At 47.6% G+C, this 20,899-nt stretch overlaps 1 protein-coding gene across 2 annotated transcripts; it reads right to left on the bottom strand.

Moving 5' to 3' along the window:
* Positions 1 to 4,726: 4,726 nt before the first annotated feature.
* Positions 4,727 to 20,768, bottom strand: LOC310837693 (zinc finger protein RFP-like). 2 transcript variants are annotated; one of them, XM_083724682.1, is made up of 8 exons: positions 20,681 to 20,768; positions 15,055 to 15,512; positions 13,752 to 13,847; positions 12,095 to 12,325; positions 11,624 to 11,646; positions 8,993 to 9,111; positions 8,702 to 8,737; positions 4,727 to 5,724 (listed from the first exon to the last, which is right to left on the bottom strand). In XM_083724682.1, the coding sequence occupies exons 2-8, from the start codon at positions 15,472 to 15,474 to the stop codon at positions 5,210 to 5,212; spliced, it is 1,440 nt and encodes a 479-aa protein (XP_083580808.1). In that variant the 5' UTR covers positions 15,475 to 15,512; positions 20,681 to 20,768; the 3' UTR covers positions 4,727 to 5,209. The 2 variants fall into 2 exon arrangements, with proteins under 2 accessions (XP_083580808.1, XP_083580809.1); XM_083724683.1 differs by lacking the exon at positions 20,681 to 20,768 and adding an exon at positions 18,174 to 18,304.
* Between the last annotated feature and the right edge of the window lie 131 nt (positions 20,769 to 20,899).

The following is a 20,899-nucleotide window of genomic DNA, read 5'->3' as shown; positions in this document are numbered from 1 at the left end:
GGGCATAGGAATTCGTTTTTTTCCTTTCAAAATATAGTCCGGCCCACCACATGGTCTGAGGGATGGTGGACCGGCCCACGGCTGAAAAAGGTTGCTGACCCCTGGTCAAAGGGTTCAGCCCAGGAGTATATCACTTCCAGGCAACATCCTTCCATATCACATGCCACAAGTTTTTGCTTCTCAATGTATTATTCTGAGTGGAGCATTTGGGGACTTTTGTCTTGCTTGTTGTTTTCCCTTTTAAAATCCATCTTAACTGTTTGTTTTCATCTTTGTTGCTTTGAGACCTTTTAAAGATTTGTATACTACCACTAAAAAAGAAAACAAAGCAAAACATGTTTTTTATGTATGCAACAAGGTTATTTATGTATGCAACTGCAGCTCGTGTTTTGTTAGCCCCAAAATGGAAAAATTAGCAAGGTCCCAACCAAAGAAGATGGGCAACTTAAGTTGACAGAATATGCACAACTTGCATAGAATAAGAGAACAAGAAGAACATACGTTTAAAGAAGATTGGAAAATGTTTATTGAATATTTGAATAATTGTGTACAGCTGAAAACGCTGGCAGCATTAAGATAAATTCAACAGTGTAAATAAGTTTTGATGGATGTAATAATGGAAAACCAATTGGTATAGTTTTTGTGAAATATGCAGGGATATAAGATATGTATAAATAATAATTACAATAATAATTTATTATTTGTACCCTGCCCATCTGGCTGGGTCTCCCCAGCCACTCTGGGCGGCTTCCACAAAGACCAAAAATACACTAAGATGTCACACATTGAAAACTTCCCTGAGCCATGGAAAGAGAAGAAGGGAAGTCATTGATATTTTAAGCATGTAAAATGTTTATTTGAAATAGTAAAACAGAAAATTTAATAAAAAATCATAATAAAAAACAAAAAATAATTATTGTAGTCAGTGCTTTCCCCCCTGAGAGTAGTCAAAGGTATGCAATACCGGCACATTCAATTCAGGATCTCAAAGGAATTTCAGAAATAGACTTGAAAGAGAAGTTGCTGAATTACAACTTATTACTAAACTGAATTACAACTTATTACTAAACTAGCGGGACGCAGGTGGCGCTGTGGGTAAAAGCCTCAGCGCCTAGGGCTTGCCGATCGAAAGGTCGGCGGTTCAAATCCCTGCGGCGGGGTGCGCTCCCGCTGCTCGGTCCCAGCGCCTGCCAACCTAGCAGTTCGAAAGCACCCCTGGGTGCAAGTAGATAAATAGGGACCGCTTACTAGCGGGAAGGTAAACGGCGTTTCCGTGTGCGGCTCTGGCTCTGGCCAGAGCAGCGATGTCACGCTGGCCACGTGACCCGGAAGTGTCTCCGGACAGCGCTGGCCCCCGGCCTCTTGAGTGAGATGGGCGCACCAACCCCAGAGTCTGTCAAGACTGGCCCGTACGGGCAGGGGTACCTTTACCTTTACTTACTAAACTGAAAGGGGACGCAGGTGGCTCTGTGGTCTAAACCACAGAGCCTAGGGCCTGCCGATCAAATCCCCACAATGAGGTGAGCTCCTGTTGCCCCTGACCATTAGGTCCAGTCGTGACAGACTCTGGGGTTGCATGACTAAGCCGCTTCTGGCGAACCAGAGCAGCGCACGGAAACGCCGTTTACCTTTCCACCGGAGCGGTACCTACCTTCTGATCAGCAAGCCCTAGGCTCTGTGGTTTAACCCACGGCGCCACCCGTGTCCCATTTGAGACTCCTTAGGGTAGTGATAAAGTGGGATATCAAATCCAAACTCCTCTTCTTCTTCAGCACCATTTGGAGGCTCATGGATTCCGCACACCTGAACTCAAAGTTGTCCTAACTGAAAGTGTTTCAGACATGGATCTCTCCCACACTTTCCTGGAGAGGCCAAGGACTGGGTGCTCTACCCATTTGCACTACAGCCCCTCCTCCCTACCATAAGACAGGAATCAGTCCCCCTGTAGTGTAGTTGGGAAGCGGTTCCTTGAGGCTGTGAGATTTTCCTGCCTGGGGAAGGGCGAACCCAAGGGGAAAAAGTTAGCTATCTTTCTTTTCTGGCGGCCATTGTCACTTGGAAGCTGAGTTAATCTGACCAGTCACATTTTTCAAGCTATTAGCTTGGGCAGAAACCTTTTTCTACAAAATCACTCGTTCAGCAGACAATGGAATCTTGTCAGTAATGTGATGTGATTACCAACAGTAGGCAGGGATTAAGCAACAGATCTTGATAAAGGGAATGGATGCCCGGAATTCAGGAAGTGGGGGTCTTCTGGTTTGGGTCAAGTCGAGAGGGGGCTCAAGCCTTTTATTTCTAATGTAAAGTCAGATCCAAACACCTTCCTGTTGTTTTATCCCATCTTTGCTGTGCTCGACCCACAGAGCTCAACATGACCCAGAAGCTGTACGCCGTCTCCCTTGGCCAGTAAAGCGAGATGAGCACTGCAACCCCAGAGTCATCCGCGACTGGACCTAATGGCCAGGGGTCCCTTTACCTTTTAAGGGTTCAGAGCTCTACTAATAATAAAGGCTTTGGACCAAGGATGCCCCTGGATGCTCTGTTTGGGGAGCAAGTGCTGGCAGGACCCCCACCAGCAGAGCTAAGCCTATACAGTGGTGCCTCGCAAGACGAAGGCCTCGCAAGACGAAAAACCCGCTAGACGAAAGGGTTTTCCGTTTTGGAGGCGCTTCGCAAAACGAATTTCCCTATGGGCTTGCTTCGCAAGAAGAAAGCCCATAGGGAAATCTCCGGGGACCTCTTTTAAATGCTAGCGGTGGGGAGCAAAGCCTTTCCCCCCCCCCTCCGGCCTTCAGAAGAGGTCCAGGAAGGCCGGCGGGGGCCGAAAGGCTTTGCTCCCCACCGCCAGCATTTTAAAAGCAGTCCGGGATAGCAGGGAAGCGCTTCCCGCTATCCCGGATGGCTTTTGAAGGCAGGCGGCGGGGGGGGGGAGCAAAGACTTTCGCCCCCCACCGGCCTTCAGAAGAGGTCCTGGACCTCTTCTGAAGGCGGGCGGGGGCAAAAGTCTTTGCTCCCCCCGCCTGCCTTCCGGGAGAGCGGAGAAACGCAGCCTTCGCTGCCGCCCACCAGCATTTTAAAATCGCCCCGGGAGCGGAGAAGTCTCCGCTGTCTGGGGTGATCTTAAAATGCTGGCGGGCGGCAGCGCTGCTGCCCGCGAAGCCTTCGCTGCCGCCCACCAGCATTTTAAAAACCCCGGGACAGCGGAGGACTTCTCCGCTGTCTGGGGTGATCTTAAAATGCTGGCGGGCGGCAGCGCTGCTGCCCGCCAGCATTTTAAAATCGCCCCGGGAAGTCTCCGCTGTCCCAGGGGCTTTTAAAATGCTGGGGGACGGCAGCGAAGGCTTCGCTGCCGCCCGCCAGCATTTTAAGACCGCCCCGGGACAGCGGAGAAGTCTCCGCTGTCCCGGGAAGGCAGGGGGGGGGAGCAAAGACTTTCGCCCCCCACCGGCCTTCAGAAGAGGTCGGGGGACAGACTGTCCCCGGACCTGGTCTGAAGGCGGTTTCCATAGGAACGCATTAATTGATTTTTAATGCATTCCTATGGGAAACCGTGCTTCGCAAGACGAAAAACTCGCAAGACGAAAAGACTTGCGGAACGAATTAATTTCGTCTTGCGAGGCACCACTGTAGAGCTTTTCATGGGCACACTGGGATGTTTACGCAGGAAACCCAAATGCTTCCCCAGACACAAATCCCACATCCCCAGTTGCTCTCTGACACTGGAGGAGCCAGTGCCACGAAGGTTGGGTTTTCCCCCAGAACATTCTCTTTGTGTTTCATTAGCATCCACCAGTCCTGCGCGAGGACTCTGGAACTCCCAAGGGATTAACTACGAAGGAGCCATTCTCTGCCAATTTCTACACGTGTGTATTTAAATATAAGCCTTTGATGTAAGGAATGCATTGCCGGATCAGACCAAGGGCTTATCCTCTGCTTGGAAATATTTTTTCTTTCTGCTGTAAGGCTGCATCTTCTCAGAGGTGCTCTGTTGGGGGTCCACTGGTCAAAAGCGGGTGAGGCCAGAGTCTTGGATAGAGAAGTGGGTGGGCAGATGCAAAATTTGTATTAAATGTTCTGCCCATTTGCGCCCATCACTGCCATGTGATCCTCAGACATTTTGCCCAGAAGGGAACCTTCACCCCTGCTCCTGGGCAGCAACACTGTGCTGGTGCTCTCCTCTATCATAAGAATCCGCTTGGCAAGAGGATTTTGGGTTAGGCAGGCGGCCCTTCTTTTTCCCTTACGTTCACAGAACAGCAGCAATGATTTGTGTGTGTATCTGTAAAGCTTTCATCTTACTCAGAATAACATTGGCAGCCATTAACTCATTCCAGGATATTAAAACATGCACAGATTTTGAGGGCAAAAAAAAAAAGTTCTTTCTAATCACCTCTGCTGCATTCAGAATGCAAGACAAAGGGTTTTTTTCAGCATGCTTGAAAAATATCAGTGGGAGAATTGCCATGGTCACTTGGCAGCCCACCCCTCTCACCCCAACTTTTAATTAACACCAGTACTTTTTATTGTATTGCTCTGTAACTTTTATGCCATTTTATTTTAGCCCGGCTTGGTTGTGCTATTATTATTTTTTTATACGAGCTTCTTTAAATACATTTATAGTGGAAAGGAAGAACACCTTCTTTTCTATAAAGAGCTGAACATACATACACAATTAGGGCTGGTCTGTTTCTTAAGAGATATACAAGAGCAAGAAAAACCATTAACACAAGAACAAAAAATGGATTTATGTGCCCCAGTACAATACCCCTTTAAAAAAAATATAATGCAAGAAGTTTCTCTGAACAACGATTCTTTTCAGAAAAAAACGACATAAATTGGAATATTTCCGCTTTCATAATAGTCACACCCAGTAGTTTTAAAGTCAACCCCTCCACCAAAAGAAAATATTGGAGTTGCTTTCCCAAGTAAGACAGCCTTTGGGACATATAAGTTGCACTGAGAAATCGAAGCTGAATTTGGTGGGGATCCATATCGGGAATTACCTGGGAATGGTTGAAGAGGGGACCATTTTGTCCTGTAGAGTAGTATTTCGCCCCTCTGGGCGCCCTTTGAGGTGGACCTCCTTCCCAATCTTTCTGGAAAGTGACCCAAACACTTTGAGGGTTTCTGCCAAGTCACTTGAAAACAAACAATACCCCCTTTGCACCTATTGGTCAGATGTGAAATATTTTTGTCCTCGGCCCCTGCTCTAGGGAGAGAGAGTGATGCTGGCCCTTTCCTGGAGCCAAAAGAAGGGGAGTAGCAGCTCTCCGCAGAAGGAAGCTTCCGTGAAACCAACAAGAGCATTTCCTCTCTCGGCGTCGAAGAAGGCCAATCGCTGCCCGGTGCAGTTCAGGGTCACTCTGATCCTCTGCAGATCTCCATTTAGGGGCAGGTGGTAATGACGGTCGTGGAGGACCCTGTACTGACCTCCCCACCTCCCCATAGCCCAGATCCCTTCCATGGGCGTAAAGCTAAACGCGCCCTGTCTCTTCACAGTACTTTTGGCAACCCCCACAGCCCATTCTCCTTCATTCCCCACAGTGACCTCCCAGGTGAACCTGCCTGTTCTAAACCCCTCGCGTCCCAGCACAGCAGTCAGTTGTTTGAATCTCTGCGGGTGGTCGGGCACCTCTTGACAAACGTCGGTGCACGTCACGCTCAGGCAGTCCTCAGACAGAAGGAGCTGGGGGTGAGCTGTGACTGGATCCAGAGTAACTCTCGCTATTGGGGTTTGGGGGAGACAAGCGGAAGAGAAGAGAATCAGAGCCAGCTGGGTGTGGGATGTAACATAGGCAGTCAAATACAACATTTCAAAGTCTTGGTGCTGACCTTTAAACCCTAAACGGCCTCGGTCCAGTATACCTAAAGGAGCGTCTCCACTCCCATCGTTCAGCCCAGACACTGAGGTCCAGCTCCGAGGGCCTTCTAGTGGTTCCCTCGCTGCGAGAAGCCAAGTTACAGGGAACCAGGCAGAGGGCCTTCTCGGTAGTGGCATCCGCCTTTGGAACATCCTCCCACCAGATGTCAAAGAGAAAAACAACTACCAGACTTTTAGAAGACATCTGAAGGCAGCCCTGTTTAGGGAAGCGTTTAATGTTTAATAGGTTATTGTATTTTAATATTCTGTTGGAAAGCTGCCCAGAGTGGCTGGAGAAACACAGCCAGATGGGCGGGGTATAAATAAAAAATATTATTATTGAATTATGGTGCTGGAGGAGACTCTTGAGAGTCCCATGGACTGCAAGAAGATCAAACCTATACATTCTGAAGGAAATCAGCCCTGAGTGCTCACTGGAAGGACAGATCCTGAAGCTGAGGCTCCACTACTTTGGCCACCTCATGAGAAGAGAAGACTCCCTGGAAAAGACCCTGATGTTGGGAAAGATGGAGGGCACAAGGAGAAGGGGAAGACAGAGGACAAGATGGTTGGACAGTGTTCTCGAAGCTACCAGCATGAGTTTGACCAAACTGCGGGAGGCAGTGGAAGACAGGAGTGCCTGGCGTGCTCTGGTCCATGGGGTCATGAAGAGTCAGACACGACTAAACAACAACATTATTATTATTATTATTATTATTATTATTATTATTATTATTATTTCCTGTTTGCCTAGAGTGGACATGCAGGGGAACGTTGGTCCAGCCAGTTGAACTCCGTTACACCTGGTCTGGAGCATCCTTCCTTTGCATGTGACCAGGTAGGTGGGCGTGGCCCTTCCATACCCCACAAAAAGTCTAGTCATGCAGCCACCTTCCTCTTTTGATGCCTTTTCTCCTCATGGACTGCACTGCTGCCTTTCAGTCAGCAGCACTTGGGCCCATCCTTACAAGGATGTAAGCCACACTGTCTCTGTAACTATAAGCTAAAGTCTGCCTTTAGGGATCCAACTGTGAACTGAATGTGAGTAAACTTCTTATTACTTTTAAAAGAAGACTGTTGTGTCTTTATTCTTTCAGGAAGGATCTTACCAGGGGTCTTACCAGGAATAATAGAACTTAAGAGAGTCTAACGAATCTGCAACTAGCTTCCTGCTGTGTAAAGAGGGAAATGTACTCTGCTGTATGAATAATTCACTAGTGTGAGTTAGGAAGGATAATATTTAATCAATATATTCCCTCCTGCGACTCACAACATTCCCAAACTGGGAGAAGGATCCACAGCTCCCCAGGAATTGCTTCCCTGCCACCCTAAAAATCCGTAGAAGCTCCAGACCAGTGTTTCCCAAACTTGGGTCTCCAGCTGCTTTTGGACTACAACTCCCATCATCCATAGCTAGCAAGACCAGTGATCAAGGATAATGGGAATTGTAGTCCAAAAAACAACAATAGATGGAGACTCAAGCTTAGGGAACAATGATCCAGAAGTTACATTAAAGATAGGGATGCTCTTCTTTCTTCTGGAATTTGCCCACATTTGAACAAGAAGATTTCTACTAGTAGGGCAGCTTCCTGCTAACCATAACCCAGGATTGTTACTGTAAAAATATATATATATCATGGCACTTCAGTACAGGCAAGTGAGTAGCCAGCAGGGAACACCTGATGTATGGTTTGGTTTGAGAATAGCATTAGTGTACCCCCTTGGTCAGTTTTGATTCAGCAAGGGACAATTGGGGTGGATCGACACACAGGAAAAAGCCCACTATAAATAAGTCAGAAATGAAATCGTTGTAAAAAAAAATGTTGAAACCCTATGTAGAAATGCTATAGAAAGGTTTCGTGCTCTTGTTTTGCATGTTTATAGTGCATTCAAATAGATGTATTTTGAATAATGTAGTTGAGTCCAGAGTATGAGCATTGCATTTAGATGCTTGTTATTATTATTATTTATTTATTTTTTGTATGTTTCACAACTAGTTTTTTGAACATGGACACTCTCACTTCAAAACTGCACATTTAAGCATATGAAAGATGGGATTTAATAAAGCGGGTGGCGCTGTGGGTTAAACCACAGAGTCTAGGGCTTGCCGATTAGAAGGTCGGTGGTTCGAATCCCCACGACGGGGTGAGCTCCTGTTGCTGGGTCACTTCTCCTCCCAACCTAGTAGTTCAAAAGCACGTCGAAGTGCAAGTAGATGAATAGGTACTGCTCTGGCGGGAAGGTAAATGGCGTTTCCGTGCACTGCTCTGGTTTGCCAGAAGCGGCTTAGTCATGCTGGCCACATGACCCGGAAGCTGTACGCCGGCTCCCTCGGCCAGTAAAGCGAGATGAGCGTTGCAACCCCAGAGTCGGCCACGACTGGACCTAATGGTCAGGGGTCCCTTTACCTTTATATATATTTAAAATGGTAGATTGTTATACTTTTATTAATAGTCATGAAGTTTTAAAAACTCTTCAGTAGGTTAGGCTGCAATGAACAGTCCTTGCCTGGCTACCTGGAGGAGATATTTACTTGCCGGAAATGACCATTTGAGAACCGGATGCTGAGGAGTAGCAACCAAGGAGGGAAATTGCTTTCATGCCCTAATTCTGGGCTTCTGAGAGACATCTAGCTGCTCACTATGATTCAAAGTCTTATTTAAAAGCAGGGATGGGGGAATAAAAAGTTGGCAGAAAACTTCTCCATCATAACTTTCCCACTACTCGTAAATGGTCTATTAATGGTTCCAGAGTCCCTGTCCCGTCCCCGAACTGCAGCAAAATACAAGCAAGTCAGTGCCTGGTGGCAAATGTGGTTCTTTCTCAAACCTCACAGCTTACCTTTTTGCAGATATTTCAGATCAGATGTTAGGGTGTCTGGGGAAGGAAAAGGAAAAGAGATTCAGCACCACACTGGTATGCTTTGAACGCTGACTGGAAATATGAACTGAAGAATAATTCAAAACAATTCTGAAGAAAAAAATAATTATGGGCTGAGGTTGCAGGTGCATTGTTGAGCAGAGCCCATTCCGCTAATGGACAAGGATTGCCTTCTCAAGTGTCCTGGCCCCGGCCACGTTACAAAGGACTTGACTCCTCGCCATGCTCAGACCTGCAGCTGTTTTCCCTTACATTTGAATTCCTGTATGACGTGGTCCAGAAAGGGGATCACATCGCTGAATTCCCAGGCCCTCCAGTGCAAAGCAACAGAAAAAACCACTGGTGTCTCAAATGCCTCTCTCTCCTCAAACCTGAAAACAAAACCAGAAAAAACACACGTTAGCAGCCCTCCCTCCAGTCCAAAGTCCTAGACCGCATTACAATTGGAGTACATTTATTGAATATTTAAAGGAGAACTGTAAAAACGTAAAGACATTAGCAGGACTGGAATAATACCTTCAAGGTAAAACAGTAGTGATATAAGAATAATGTGCGCGATAAGAGTGGGATAAATATACAAATTGCAGGGAGGGAGGGAAGTCAAAACTCGGCAGAGTCAAAGGGAACATATGGTAACAACAAGGATTTTTTGAAAAAGATTATGTAAAGAAAATAATAAAAATTTACTTGGGGGGGGGGGGAGTCCTAGACTGCATTAAAAGAAAATAAACGGAAGGAAGAGGGATGCCCGCTATATTCTAGCTCTTGTTTTAATGGCCTAACTCTGTATAACACACCTTCTGACGTTTGGTATTTCAACTTTGATATTATCCCACCCTTTAAAAAAGGTTTTATTAAAGATGTGTCTTACAAAACAAATAGGGAAAAGTACATCTCTTGTACCCACAGTCATTCACAGAGTCTTTTTCACATTTCGTTTACACGCAGTGAGACACACTGTTGTCGTAGAAATCTTGCAGTTGGGAAAAAAAGAGAAAGGAGCGAGAGATTCTTATTCTTTCTATATTGTTCTTTCTGTTGCATAGGGTTAGTGTAGGTCTTTTTTGTCAGCATCGTATGTGTAAATCCTTTTATTTATATTTATTTTTATTGAGATTAAGGGGTCCAGAGGTTGGTTGGTTGTGTTTGGAGGCCTCTCAATTCCTGTCAGAGTTTACCCCGAGGTTGGTTTAAAACCACAGGCACAAGGAAAGTGACAACAGTCACTCTTCAAAATGGAAACTTAAGAGATGCTAGACAGAACTGCTAGAAATTCTGTCTTAGCTGTGGAAGGCTGCCATGTGGGGATAGAGAATGGCAATCCGAATCGCTACAGCAGCAAGAGGAAGAACAGAAACATGGGTAGGCAAACTAAGGCCTGGGGGCTGGATGCGGCCCAATCGCCTTCTCAATCCAGCCTGCGGATGGTCCGGGAATCAGCATGTTTTTACATGAGTAGAATGCGTCCTTTTATTTAAAATGCATCTTTGGGTTGTTTGTGGGGCATAGGAATTCATTCATATTTTCCCCCCAAAATATAGTCTGGCCCCCCACAAGGTCTGAGGGACAGTGGACGAGCCTTTGCTGAAAAAGTTTGCTCACCCCTGAATAGAAAGATTAAGGCAGTGGTTTTCACCCTGGGGTGCCTTGAATGATGGTCAGGGGTGCCGTGGGCAACACTGGCCTCTGTTCCCCTTTCCTTCCTTCCTTCCTTCCCTCTTCTGATGCCCTCTCATGTCTCCACCTCCCAAAGGCTTGTACGGCTGTTTGTTGCAACAGCCCTGGCTGAAAGCTCCCCAGGTAAACGGTGCCTCTGGGGCTGGCCAGGGCGTGCTTCTCAGTGTTGGGATGCGTCCGGGGAGTTGGGGACATTTGGCAGCCCCCAGCTGGCTCCAGCCACCGGCCGGCAGCCGGGTGAACTCCGGTTCTCGGAACAGCATCAAAAACTGTGACTCAAGCCCCAGAAGCCTTCAGAAGCTTAAGCACGCAAGCCGGCAGAGATAAGAACTTTGCAACGGAAGAGGCGGACAGAGGCCTATGTAAGCATTTTTACAGCATCAGGAACAAAGGAAAAACATGCCTGCTTCCCTTTGTGTCCAAGCAAACAGCAGCATAGCAAAAGCAATATACAACGGACGTTCCCAGCAGACTGTGCTGGAAGCAAACAGACATGTGACATACAGTGGTACCTCATGTTAAGTACTTAATTCGTTCCAGAGGTCCGTACTCAACCTGAAACTGTTCTTAACCTGAAGCACCACTTTAGCTAATGGGGCCTCCTGCTGCTGCCGTGCCGCCAGAGCCTGATTTCTGTTCTCATCCTGAAGCAAAGTTCTTAACCTGAAGCACTATTTCTGGGTTAGCGGAGTCTGTAACCTGAAGCGTATGTAACCTGAAGCTTATGTAACCTGAGGTACCACTGTACAACAATCCACACATCTGTTCTAAAGGTGGAATGGAACTATATCCTAACACCCAGGCCTCTGTGGGGCAGTGTGAGGAGGCACCTCTCTTTGGGGCAGGGAGGGCAGCTCAGAGACCAAGGGGGGGGGCAGTAGTGGCTGCCCAGAGGACTGCCAAGGAGAGGAGGATGAGGGAACACTCCAGAAGGGGGGGTTCAAAAAGGGGTGAGGGGCTGCCAGCTCTGCAGGCAAGGAGGTGACATAACTGGGGCCCCAGTAGTTGGTCAAGGGAGGTGTGGACCCAAATAGGCAAGGAATGGGAAGGAACACTGATTGTGGGAATGAAAGTAGGGCAGGTTTCAACTTTAAGGCCCATTTCTGTCTGTGAAAACCTAGAGGTCAAAGAGACTTTTGAGAACCTGCTGGTCACATTATTCCCAGAAAAAAAAGGTTTAGAAGGATATGCATGGGTTCCACTTACCTCTGCAAAAGGCTTCTAATGTTCTGCAAGGAAAAGAGAAAAAGGGAGCTCAGTGCCTGCCCCAGACCAGACTACAATCCCCACCCAACCCCATGCCCTGAAGCGTGAAGTATAAGCAACCCGACTAAAATTATGCAGCCCAAGAAGACAAACCAGCCTCTTTAAAAGAAGCAGGAAAGTTTCACACAGGGCAGCCTCCCTTTGTCAATGGCAACCTCTGGGAAGCTCGGAAGCGAGGCAGGAATGAGCCATTGGAAGCCATTAGACAACCAACCATGAGCAAAGAGCAGAAAACATCCTATTTGAAGGTGTCTCTACTCTGCATTAAGATGAACAAATTGTCCCTCTTGTTTTCCTTGCTCCCGCTCTATAAACTGCCCCCTTTCGCTTCCTACATAGCTGGAGGCACACAAGGATTTGGAGCCAGCCTTGTGCCCAAAGGGGTCTGGCTTGCTTGTTTCCCAGTCTCACCGGCAGGACTTCACTGGTTGGCCTCTGAAGCTTGGCTTCCATCTCCAGGATGAGAGTTTCAAGGGGGATGAGATCCCTGGAGAGCCTGTCTAGGTGCTCCTCCCTTTTCCTTGCAATCTCCTCCTCCAGCTCTTGCATTTTCTCCAACAGAAGGTCCTCTTGTTCCTCCAGGAATTGGTGCAGACGACTGAACTTGGCTACGGCCTTTCCCTTCTCTCCCTCTATGTGCTCCTAGAACAAGCAGGTGGGGGCAAAGAGAGAGGAGAAGCCAAGGAGGGCATTTTTAGGAATGCAGCCGGTCTTTGCAGAGTCAAGAGGGAGGACGAAAAGGTCCCTTCTGAATTGCCCCAAATGTCACGTCAGGTTTTAGCAGGGAAGGAGTTTGCTGGAGAATACAGGGGCCATTCTTACGGGAGACCACACCTTTCCAAGAGTAGCAGAGCTGACTTGCACCTCCAGGCCTTCCTTCTCCAACCTTAGATCCACAAAGAGTGTTGTACTCCGGATCCCATCATTCCCAAGCAACAAGGCCCACAGTCATGGATAATGGGACCTGTAGTCCCATAGCATCTGAGATCCCAAGGGGTAGAATTAATGCTACTTTACTTCCAACATTCCATCTTGCTAGCTGCAATGACCCCTTCTCTCTTCCCACTGTGTTCTCCTGACTCCAGGGAGCCATTTTTTGGGGGGGGGGGAAAGGAAGGAGGAAGCCCCCATTACACAAGTGAGCTATATCCTTGTGCAGAGCTTCCAATGATGGGGCAAGGTGAATCTTGCCAAGTTTTGGAAAAGCAGCTTTTTATTGTTTTGTTAAAAGGATATATATTATAATACCTATGGGACCGCCTCTCCCGGTATGCCCCACAGAGAGCCTCAAGGTCCATAAATAGCAACACCCTAGTGGTCCCAGGCCCTGAGGAAGTTAGATTGGCTTCGACCAGAGCCAGGGCCTTTTCAACTCTGGCTCCGGCCTGGTGGAACGCTCTGTCTCATGAGACCAGGGCCCTGCGGGATCTGATTTCTTTCCGCAGGGCCTGTAAGACAGAGTTGTTCCGCCTGGCCTTTGGCTTGGAGCCAATTTGATTCCCTCCCTCTCTTTCTTTTTTCTTTTCCTTTCTCCTCCTGCGATGAGGTTTCAATATTTTAATGTTGTATTTTAATGTTGTTTTTAAGTTGTATTCATTCAATTTGTTTTTATTATTGCTTGTTAGCCGCCCTGAGCCCGGCCTTGGCTGGGGAGGGCGGGGTATAATTAAAAATTATTATTATTGTTATTAACAACAACAACAACAACAATAATATCACAAATAATAATAATAATAATAATAATAATAATAATAATAATAATACCCCACACATCCGGCTGGGTTGCAAAGCAATTATATGGGTGAAATAATAAATGACCAAGGGATAGCTCAGTTTGGTAGAACATGAGACTCTTAATCTCACGGGTCACGGGTTCGAGTCCACATTGGGAAAAGATTCCTGCATTGCAACCAGACTGGATGACCCACATACAAGTAGACCTGTATATGCTAGATATAATCTGTTTCAGGAAAAGCTGCTTCAGACCCTTCTGCTTTTAATATTTGTTTCCCCCCAAAAAACCCCCGATCCTACGTCTCATTCATTTCTCAGCCTTGCTGATGCTTACAAGCAACTGTCGCCTTTCAATTTCTGTTTGTGCTTTAAAGCTCAGAAGTCTTTCTCTCTCCGTCCTCAAAATCGGCAAGCAACTGCTGATCTGTTCCTGAAAAAGAAGAAGCAGATTTTTTGGGGGTGTTCTTCCTCTTAGACGTTTACTTTCTTCTTTCTTTGGCGATCACTCGTAACTGAGTAAGATTGTCTTCCATTAAAAAATGGTTTTAACAATGAGTCCGTAAGTGACTGTGGAGGCCAATTCTGGACCCACATGTCCTTCCACAGTGGGGACATTGGTTTCTGGGTGGGAGTTGATCACGGTGTGGATTCGCCAAGCGTTCCTTCCTCCTAGCACATTTCTCCCTTGCGTCCTGAGTTCGAGTGTCTTCAAAGCCCATGACACCTTTGGTAAAGGCTGTTCTCCAAATGGAGAGCTCGCAGCCCAGTGTTTCCCAGTTGTCAGTGTTTATACTATATATTTTTTAGCTTTGCCTTGAGACAGTCTTTAAACCTCTTTTGTTGACCACCAGCATTACGCTTTCCATTTTAAAGTTCAGAATAGAGTAGTTGCTTTGGAAGACGATCATCAGGCATCCACACAACATGACCAGTCCAACTGGTATACTTTATATACCCATCAAAACAAGACAGGTGGAGCAGATGTGAGAACCGCATCGCCTGCCACGGTGTTGGTGAACCAAACTCCCATTGCCCATGCTTACTGGGGTTGATGGAAAGACTAAAGATTTCCCACACCTGATTCGAAGTGCAGCCAAATCAGAGGCTCACTCCCTGAAGGTTATTCCTATGCCTTCCAAGTCTGAATCTTTATCCCACTGTACGCTTACAAGCAGAGACGTGGGTGGCGCTGTGGGTTAAACCACAGAGCCTAGGACTTGCCAATCAGAAGGTGAGCGGTTCAAATCCCCACGACGGGGTGAGCTCCCGTTGCTCAGTCCCTGCTCCTGCCCACCAAGCAGTTCGAAAGCACATCAAAGTGCAAGTAGATAAATAGGTACCACTCCGGCGGGAAGGTAAACGGCGTTTCCGTGCGCTGCTCTGGTTCGCCAGAAGCGGCTTGGTTATGCTGGCCACATGACCCGGAAGCTGTATGCCGGTTCCCTCAGCCAATAAAGTGAGATGAGCGCCGCAACCCCAGAGTCGGCCATGACTGGACCTAATGGTCAGGGGTCCCTTTACCTTTTATCTTTAAAGTTACAAGCACATTGAATAGATTTACGGGTAGAGTTCAGGGTTCAGGCCCGCCCCTTCCTCAACGATGCTCTGGGTCATTCCCATCCACCGTCCACTCTTACCTTGTATATCTGGGCAGCTTCTTCCGCGGAGAGCACTCTGTGGCCCCTATGCTCTTGGGAACTGGCACATTCCCCGCAGAAGGGGACTTGGTCGTCCTCGCAGAACAAGTCCCACGGCTGCCGATGCCTTTGGCATTCCGAGTCCCGTTGTTCTCGTGCCTCTCTCTCGGCGGAAGCTTCCCAGTCCTTGAGTATTTCAGCCAGGTTCGAGAGAGACCTGTTGGGCCTGAAGGTTCTCTCGACAGTCCTTCTGCACTCGGGGCACCTGGCATTCGCGCCAGGCTGCTCCCAGCACCTCCTGATGCATGCTTGGCAGAAGCTGTGCCCACAGTTTAGCAGCACTGGGCTGGTGAAGTAACAGAGGCAGATGGGGCAAGTAGCTACACACCGGCACCGCTTCATGGAGTTCCCGTCACCCATGGGCTGAACCTTCGGCAGAGATGCAATGCCGCCTCAATCTGAAACAGGGTACATCAAAAGGAAACACCTTATGAGTGACTTAATAAAGGGCATGTTACAGATAGGTAGCCGTGTTGGTCTGCCATAGTCAAAACAAAACAAAAATTCCTTCCAGTAGCACCTTAAAGACCAACTAAGTCAGTTCTTGGTATGAGCTTTCGTGTGCATGCACACTTCTTCAGATACACACAAGGGCATGTTGCAATAAACTGCTTTGAGGTTCTCTGTCGACTAAGCGATAGATATCTATGTAGCGATGAGCACTTCTTTACCAACGACAGTTGTACGATTATAATAGCCCAGGTGAAGAATTTAGAAGAATTTTATTATTATGGTCACAGACCAGTAACGGGTCACTTACAATATCAGGGAAATCATAAAACACAACAGGGATACATTGAATTGCAACGGGGTATAACAGAGACAATTCAGATATAGCGGCAGTTAAAAATATATATTAAATCCTGGTCACTAAAATATAACCTAAATATAATTAAAATAAAACCTAAAATTATCATTTAAAAGCTTAATCATTTTGGTAGTACAGCTTGTTCCCTATGTTTTGTGGCAGTCGCTCAGAATTTGGCCACCCTTAGCGTAATCTCTAGATCCTTGTCCTCTACCAGGGGTTTTAGACATTGAAGTTTGGACCCATTGAAGTTCGGCCCAGGTGTGGCTCTGTGGTAGGCTGCAGATCAACAGGTGTAGCTTTGTGGTAGGGCTAGAGTTCAACAGGTCAGGTATTTTGGGGCTGTGATTCCTGCATTGCATAGGGTTGGAACAAATAACCCTAGGGGTCTCTTCCAATTCTACAATTCTAGGGTTCTATAATTGGCATGAACGGCACTTGCAGGTAGGTGCAATAATAGACCAACATGAACAGCAGCCTTTTAAAGAGGCTAGTAGCTATCAGTTTCATACTGCTAGGGGGCCGCAATACATCTGCCTGGAAGTGATGTCCAGGGGGAATTTATGGAAGGCGGCAATTTGTCCTGGATCTTTGGCAAGCAAACCAAGAAATTGCGTTTTAATGTTTTAAAAAAAGCTGAACAATTTGGGGGGTTATCTTAGAAAAACAAAAACTCAAATTTCGGGGTGTCCTGATTTTTATCTTTTGAAATACAGTGGTACCTTGGGTTAAGAACTTAATTCGTTCCAGAGGTCCGTTCTTAACCTGAAGCACCACTTTAGCTAATGGGGCCTCCTGCTGCTGCCGTGCCAACGGAGCACGATTTCTGTTCTCATCCTGAAGCAAAGTTCTTAACTCGAGGTACTATTCCTGGGTTAGCGGAGTCTGTAACCTGAAGCGTATGTAACCTGAAACGTATGTAACCCGAGGTACCACTGTATGGCAACCCTACATACTTCCTACAGAGAACTGAGCTTCTCTTCATCGGCGATAACATGGGTCACCTCCACACTATATTTAAAGCACATTTTTAACACTTGGCAGAGCTGTAGCAGGGGGGTGGGGTACTAGCCGGGTTTTTTTTTGGCTCAGGTGAAATTTCCAGAGGGGTGCCACTGAGGCTCACAGCCTGTGTGTGTAGAAACTGCACATGGTGTGTGTTTGTGTGTGCTAAACTCGGTCTTTGACCCGTGTGAAATAAAGTCTAGAAGAGTTTGGATTTGATATCCCGTTTTATCACTACCCGAAGGAGTCTCAAAGCGGCTAACATTCTCCTTTCCCTTCCTCCCCCACAACAAACACTCTGTGAGGTGAGTGGGGCTGAGAGACTTCAGAGAAGTGTGACTAGCCCAAGGTCACCCAGCAGCTACATGTGGAGGAGCGGGGAAGCGAACCCGGTTCACCAGATTACGAGTCTACCGCTCTTAACCACTACACCACACTGGTCTAGTTTCACCCCTGCCACTTGGTGTAAATCATGCCTCCTCCCTCAAAAAAAAAAAAAAAAAAGACTTCCCAGAAACTTGGGAACAGCAGTTTACGCCTCACATATCTCCAGTTGCCAGCAGCCCAAACTAGTAATGTTTATGGGCTTATTTACAAGGTTGATAGAACAAAAACCCTCTGCTTGATACATTATCTGAAGTGCTATTATTCACTGTGCAGGAGGAAGCTGTACATAGTCAGGCCATTGGTCCTCCTAACCCAATACAGTGGTACCTCAGGTTACATACGCTTCAGGTTACATACGCTTCAGGTTACAGACTCCGCTAACCCAGAAATAGTGCTTCAGGTTAAGAACTTTGCTTCAGGATGAGAATAGAAATCGTGCTCCGGCGGCACAGCGTAAGCAGGAGGCCCTATTAGCTAAAGTGGTGCTTCAGGTTAAGAACAGTTTCAGCTTAAGAACAGACCTCCGGAACAAATTAAGTACTTAACCAGAGGTACCACTGTATTGTCAACCTAGAAATGCCAAAGGTTAAATTTGGGAGCTTCTGTACAAAAAAGCAAAAGCTCCACCACTGAGGAAAGGGGTAGTAAGAGCTACCATCATGTAACCATCTTATTTTGAGAAATAAAATATCTCTACACCCGCATGGGCGGGAATAAAGCTGGGCTGCAAAGCATCTCCAACACTTAATCTGGAGCCCTTCGGATAGTGGTAGGTTTGCTTTCTACATTTCCACCACACCCATCGCCCAAAAGCCACCCCTCCAAAAAAAGGAAAAAAAGCCAATTGCAAAGCCCTCACCTGGCGGAGGTAAGCAAGTTGACTCAGCTTGGCTCTAAGCCACCAGCATTGAAAGGGAAGAGCCGAGAGCAGCGAAATCAAATTCCCCGCCAAGAACTCGGGCAGCTTCGAAGCTCACAAGCTGCCGCCCTTCTAACAAGCTGGACGCGTTTTGAATGGATGAACTGCGGGGCGGGGCAACCTGCAGCCAATCAGCGGCTCTTGGAATGCTCACCCGCGGACACGCCCCCGTTCCTTGGTCCTGCGGGAGGAGTTCCGCCGATTAGCGGAAAGTCAAAGCCGAAAAGGGAATTATTTGCTACTAACGCCGTTTTCCGCGTTGTTGCAAAATCGCGGCGGGTGGGGTTTTGCAGCCAAACGGGTATGCAGAATGATGAGCGTTTAGTCTGCTCTGGGACGATGGCAAAACCTGAGCAAGCCTAATTTTGTGGGTTGCTTCTTTTGCAGCTGCGCCTCGAGGCACGTGGAGCTTTCTCTTTAACTTTGCAAAACCCGACACGGTGTGGGGAAGCCAACAGAGCATTAGGGCTGCACATTGGGAACATGTCACGTGCCTTTTTCTGCTAAAGTGGTCCCTGACCTCAAGTTCACAATCTTAAAAAACAACAACAGCCCACACAACACAAAAGGAAAAAGGAATGTGAGGGAGGAAGGAAGGACGAACAAGCTCAAGTTGTATATATTCCCATGCAGCTAAGACTGCTTGCATCATGTTATGCTGTATTTCTGTTGATCTGCTGTTACTTTTTATGGTGTCTAGAGGATACGTCGTCTTAATTGTTTGTGCTGCTTTAAAATGGTGTTGTTTTTTAAAAAAAGACTATATTTGTGATATAATTAAGGGGTTAAAACTGCTCAGCAGGAGTGGCGTACAATTTATCGTAATACTAATATTTATGATTGACATTAAGCAAAGCAAGATCTTTCTACATATGTGAAATCAGCCATTAAAAATGTTAACACGCGGGAGCCACTTAGTGGGGCAGCATTTCAGTCTCGCCGGGCACTCAAGTAACAGACTCGAAAGGTGTCTTAATCAGCATTTAGGTTTCAAAGGGAGACGCCTCCGCGCTGTTGAAGAGCAATCTGCAGTCTTGATATCCCGCTTACCCATTTTCACCTCCCTTTTGCAAATTCCATTACCAGGTGGGGAGTGTCTTCTCCTCCCCCTGATTGAATCTACTTTTCTCTTGACCAGACGCCCTTTTCATTTGCACAGGAACTCACGTGTCTTCCTCTTACACCGCTGGGCCTTCTTGCCCCACCCTTGACCTTCTTTCAACATCTGGAGGACGCCACACAAGCTGTCCCTGGGCTAAGGTGTTAACAGAGGTAACAAAGAGAGCTATGCCTCTGGAACCCTCTCTCTGGCATTTTCTAGCAAAAAAGATGAATTAAATATCTGGGCAGGGAAAATCTCCCTCTGCTGCCAGTCCGAGTAGGAAATTGTCAGTGTTCGCGCAGCTTTATATTCTTTGCATGTTTTACTCAGAAGTAAAGGTAAAGGGACCCCTGACCATGAGGTCCAGTTGTGACCGACTCTGGGGTTGTGGTGCTCATCTCGCTTTATTGGCCGAGGGAGCCGGCGTACAGCTTCCGGGTCATGTGGCCAGCATGACTAAGCCGCTTCTGGCGAACCAGAGCAGCGCACAGAAACACCGTTTACCTTCCCGCCAGAGTGGTACCTATTTATCTACTTGCACTTTGAGGTGCTTTCGAACTGCTAGGTTGGCAGGAGCAGGGACCGAGCAACGGGAGCTCAACCCGTCATGGGGATTCGAACCACCAATCTCTGATCGGCAAGTCCTAGGCTCTGTGGTTTAACCCTCAGCGCCACCCTTACTCAGAAGTAAGCCTCGCTAAATGCGCCAGTACCCGCCCTCCCCCATGAAATGTGCATAGGGTTGCAACGCTGGGCGAGTTGACGCAGAAGTAATCTTCAGTGGTGGGACACGGGTGGCTCTGTGGGTTAAACCACAGAACCTAGGACTTGCCGATCAGTCGGAGGTTCGAATCCCTGTGACGGGGTGAGCTCCCGTTGCTCGGTCCCTGTTCCTGCCAACTTAGCAGTTCGAAAGCACGTCAGTGCAAGTAGATAAATAGGTACCGCTCCAGCGGGAAGGTAAACGGTGTTTCCGTGCGCTGCTCGGAAGCGTCTTAGTCATGCTGGCCACATGACCCGGAAGCTGTATGCCGGCTCCCTCGGCCAGTAAAGTGAGATGAGCGCCACAACCCCAGAGTCGATCATGACTGGACCTAATGGTCAGGGGTCCCTTTACCTAATCTTCAGTGAGTTCAGTGGGAGATGTCAGCATGGATTGTCGGAGCACACCTTCTTCCTTAATAAGTCAGCTGGAAAGAGCACAGCATGCATCAGGAATAGGATTTTTCTCCATTCCCGATTTGTACCCTTGTGCTTGCTAGCTTTCCCGCGCGTTTGGTTATTTCAGCTGGAGGTGACGACAGCGTCGGGGCAGCCGGTATAAATTGCTGGGTTAGGTTCTCACCTTAACCCCGCAGCCACGTTGGCCTCCAGCCCCGCGCGCAGAGACTTCGCATCCGAGCCGGAAGTCGCGTTGCGAGGGATTACTCTCCCTTCGGCTTTGGCTCTATTGTGACGATCGGCCGCATTCCATACATGGAACAGGGAGGCGGAGCTGTTCACGAGGCGGCGTTCTAAGCACCGCTGATTGGCTGCAGCGCGGAGCCAGTTCGCCCCGCCTCCG

The sequence above is a fragment of the Podarcis gaigeae genome, assembly GCF_964106915.1.
Source record: "Podarcis gaigeae genome assembly, chromosome: 2".
Lineage (NCBI taxonomy): Eukaryota > Metazoa > Chordata > Lepidosauria > Squamata > Lacertidae > Podarcis > Podarcis gaigeae.
The sequence above is the reverse complement of the archived record's forward strand: the minus strand, read 5'-3'. Positions and strand labels throughout refer to the sequence as shown.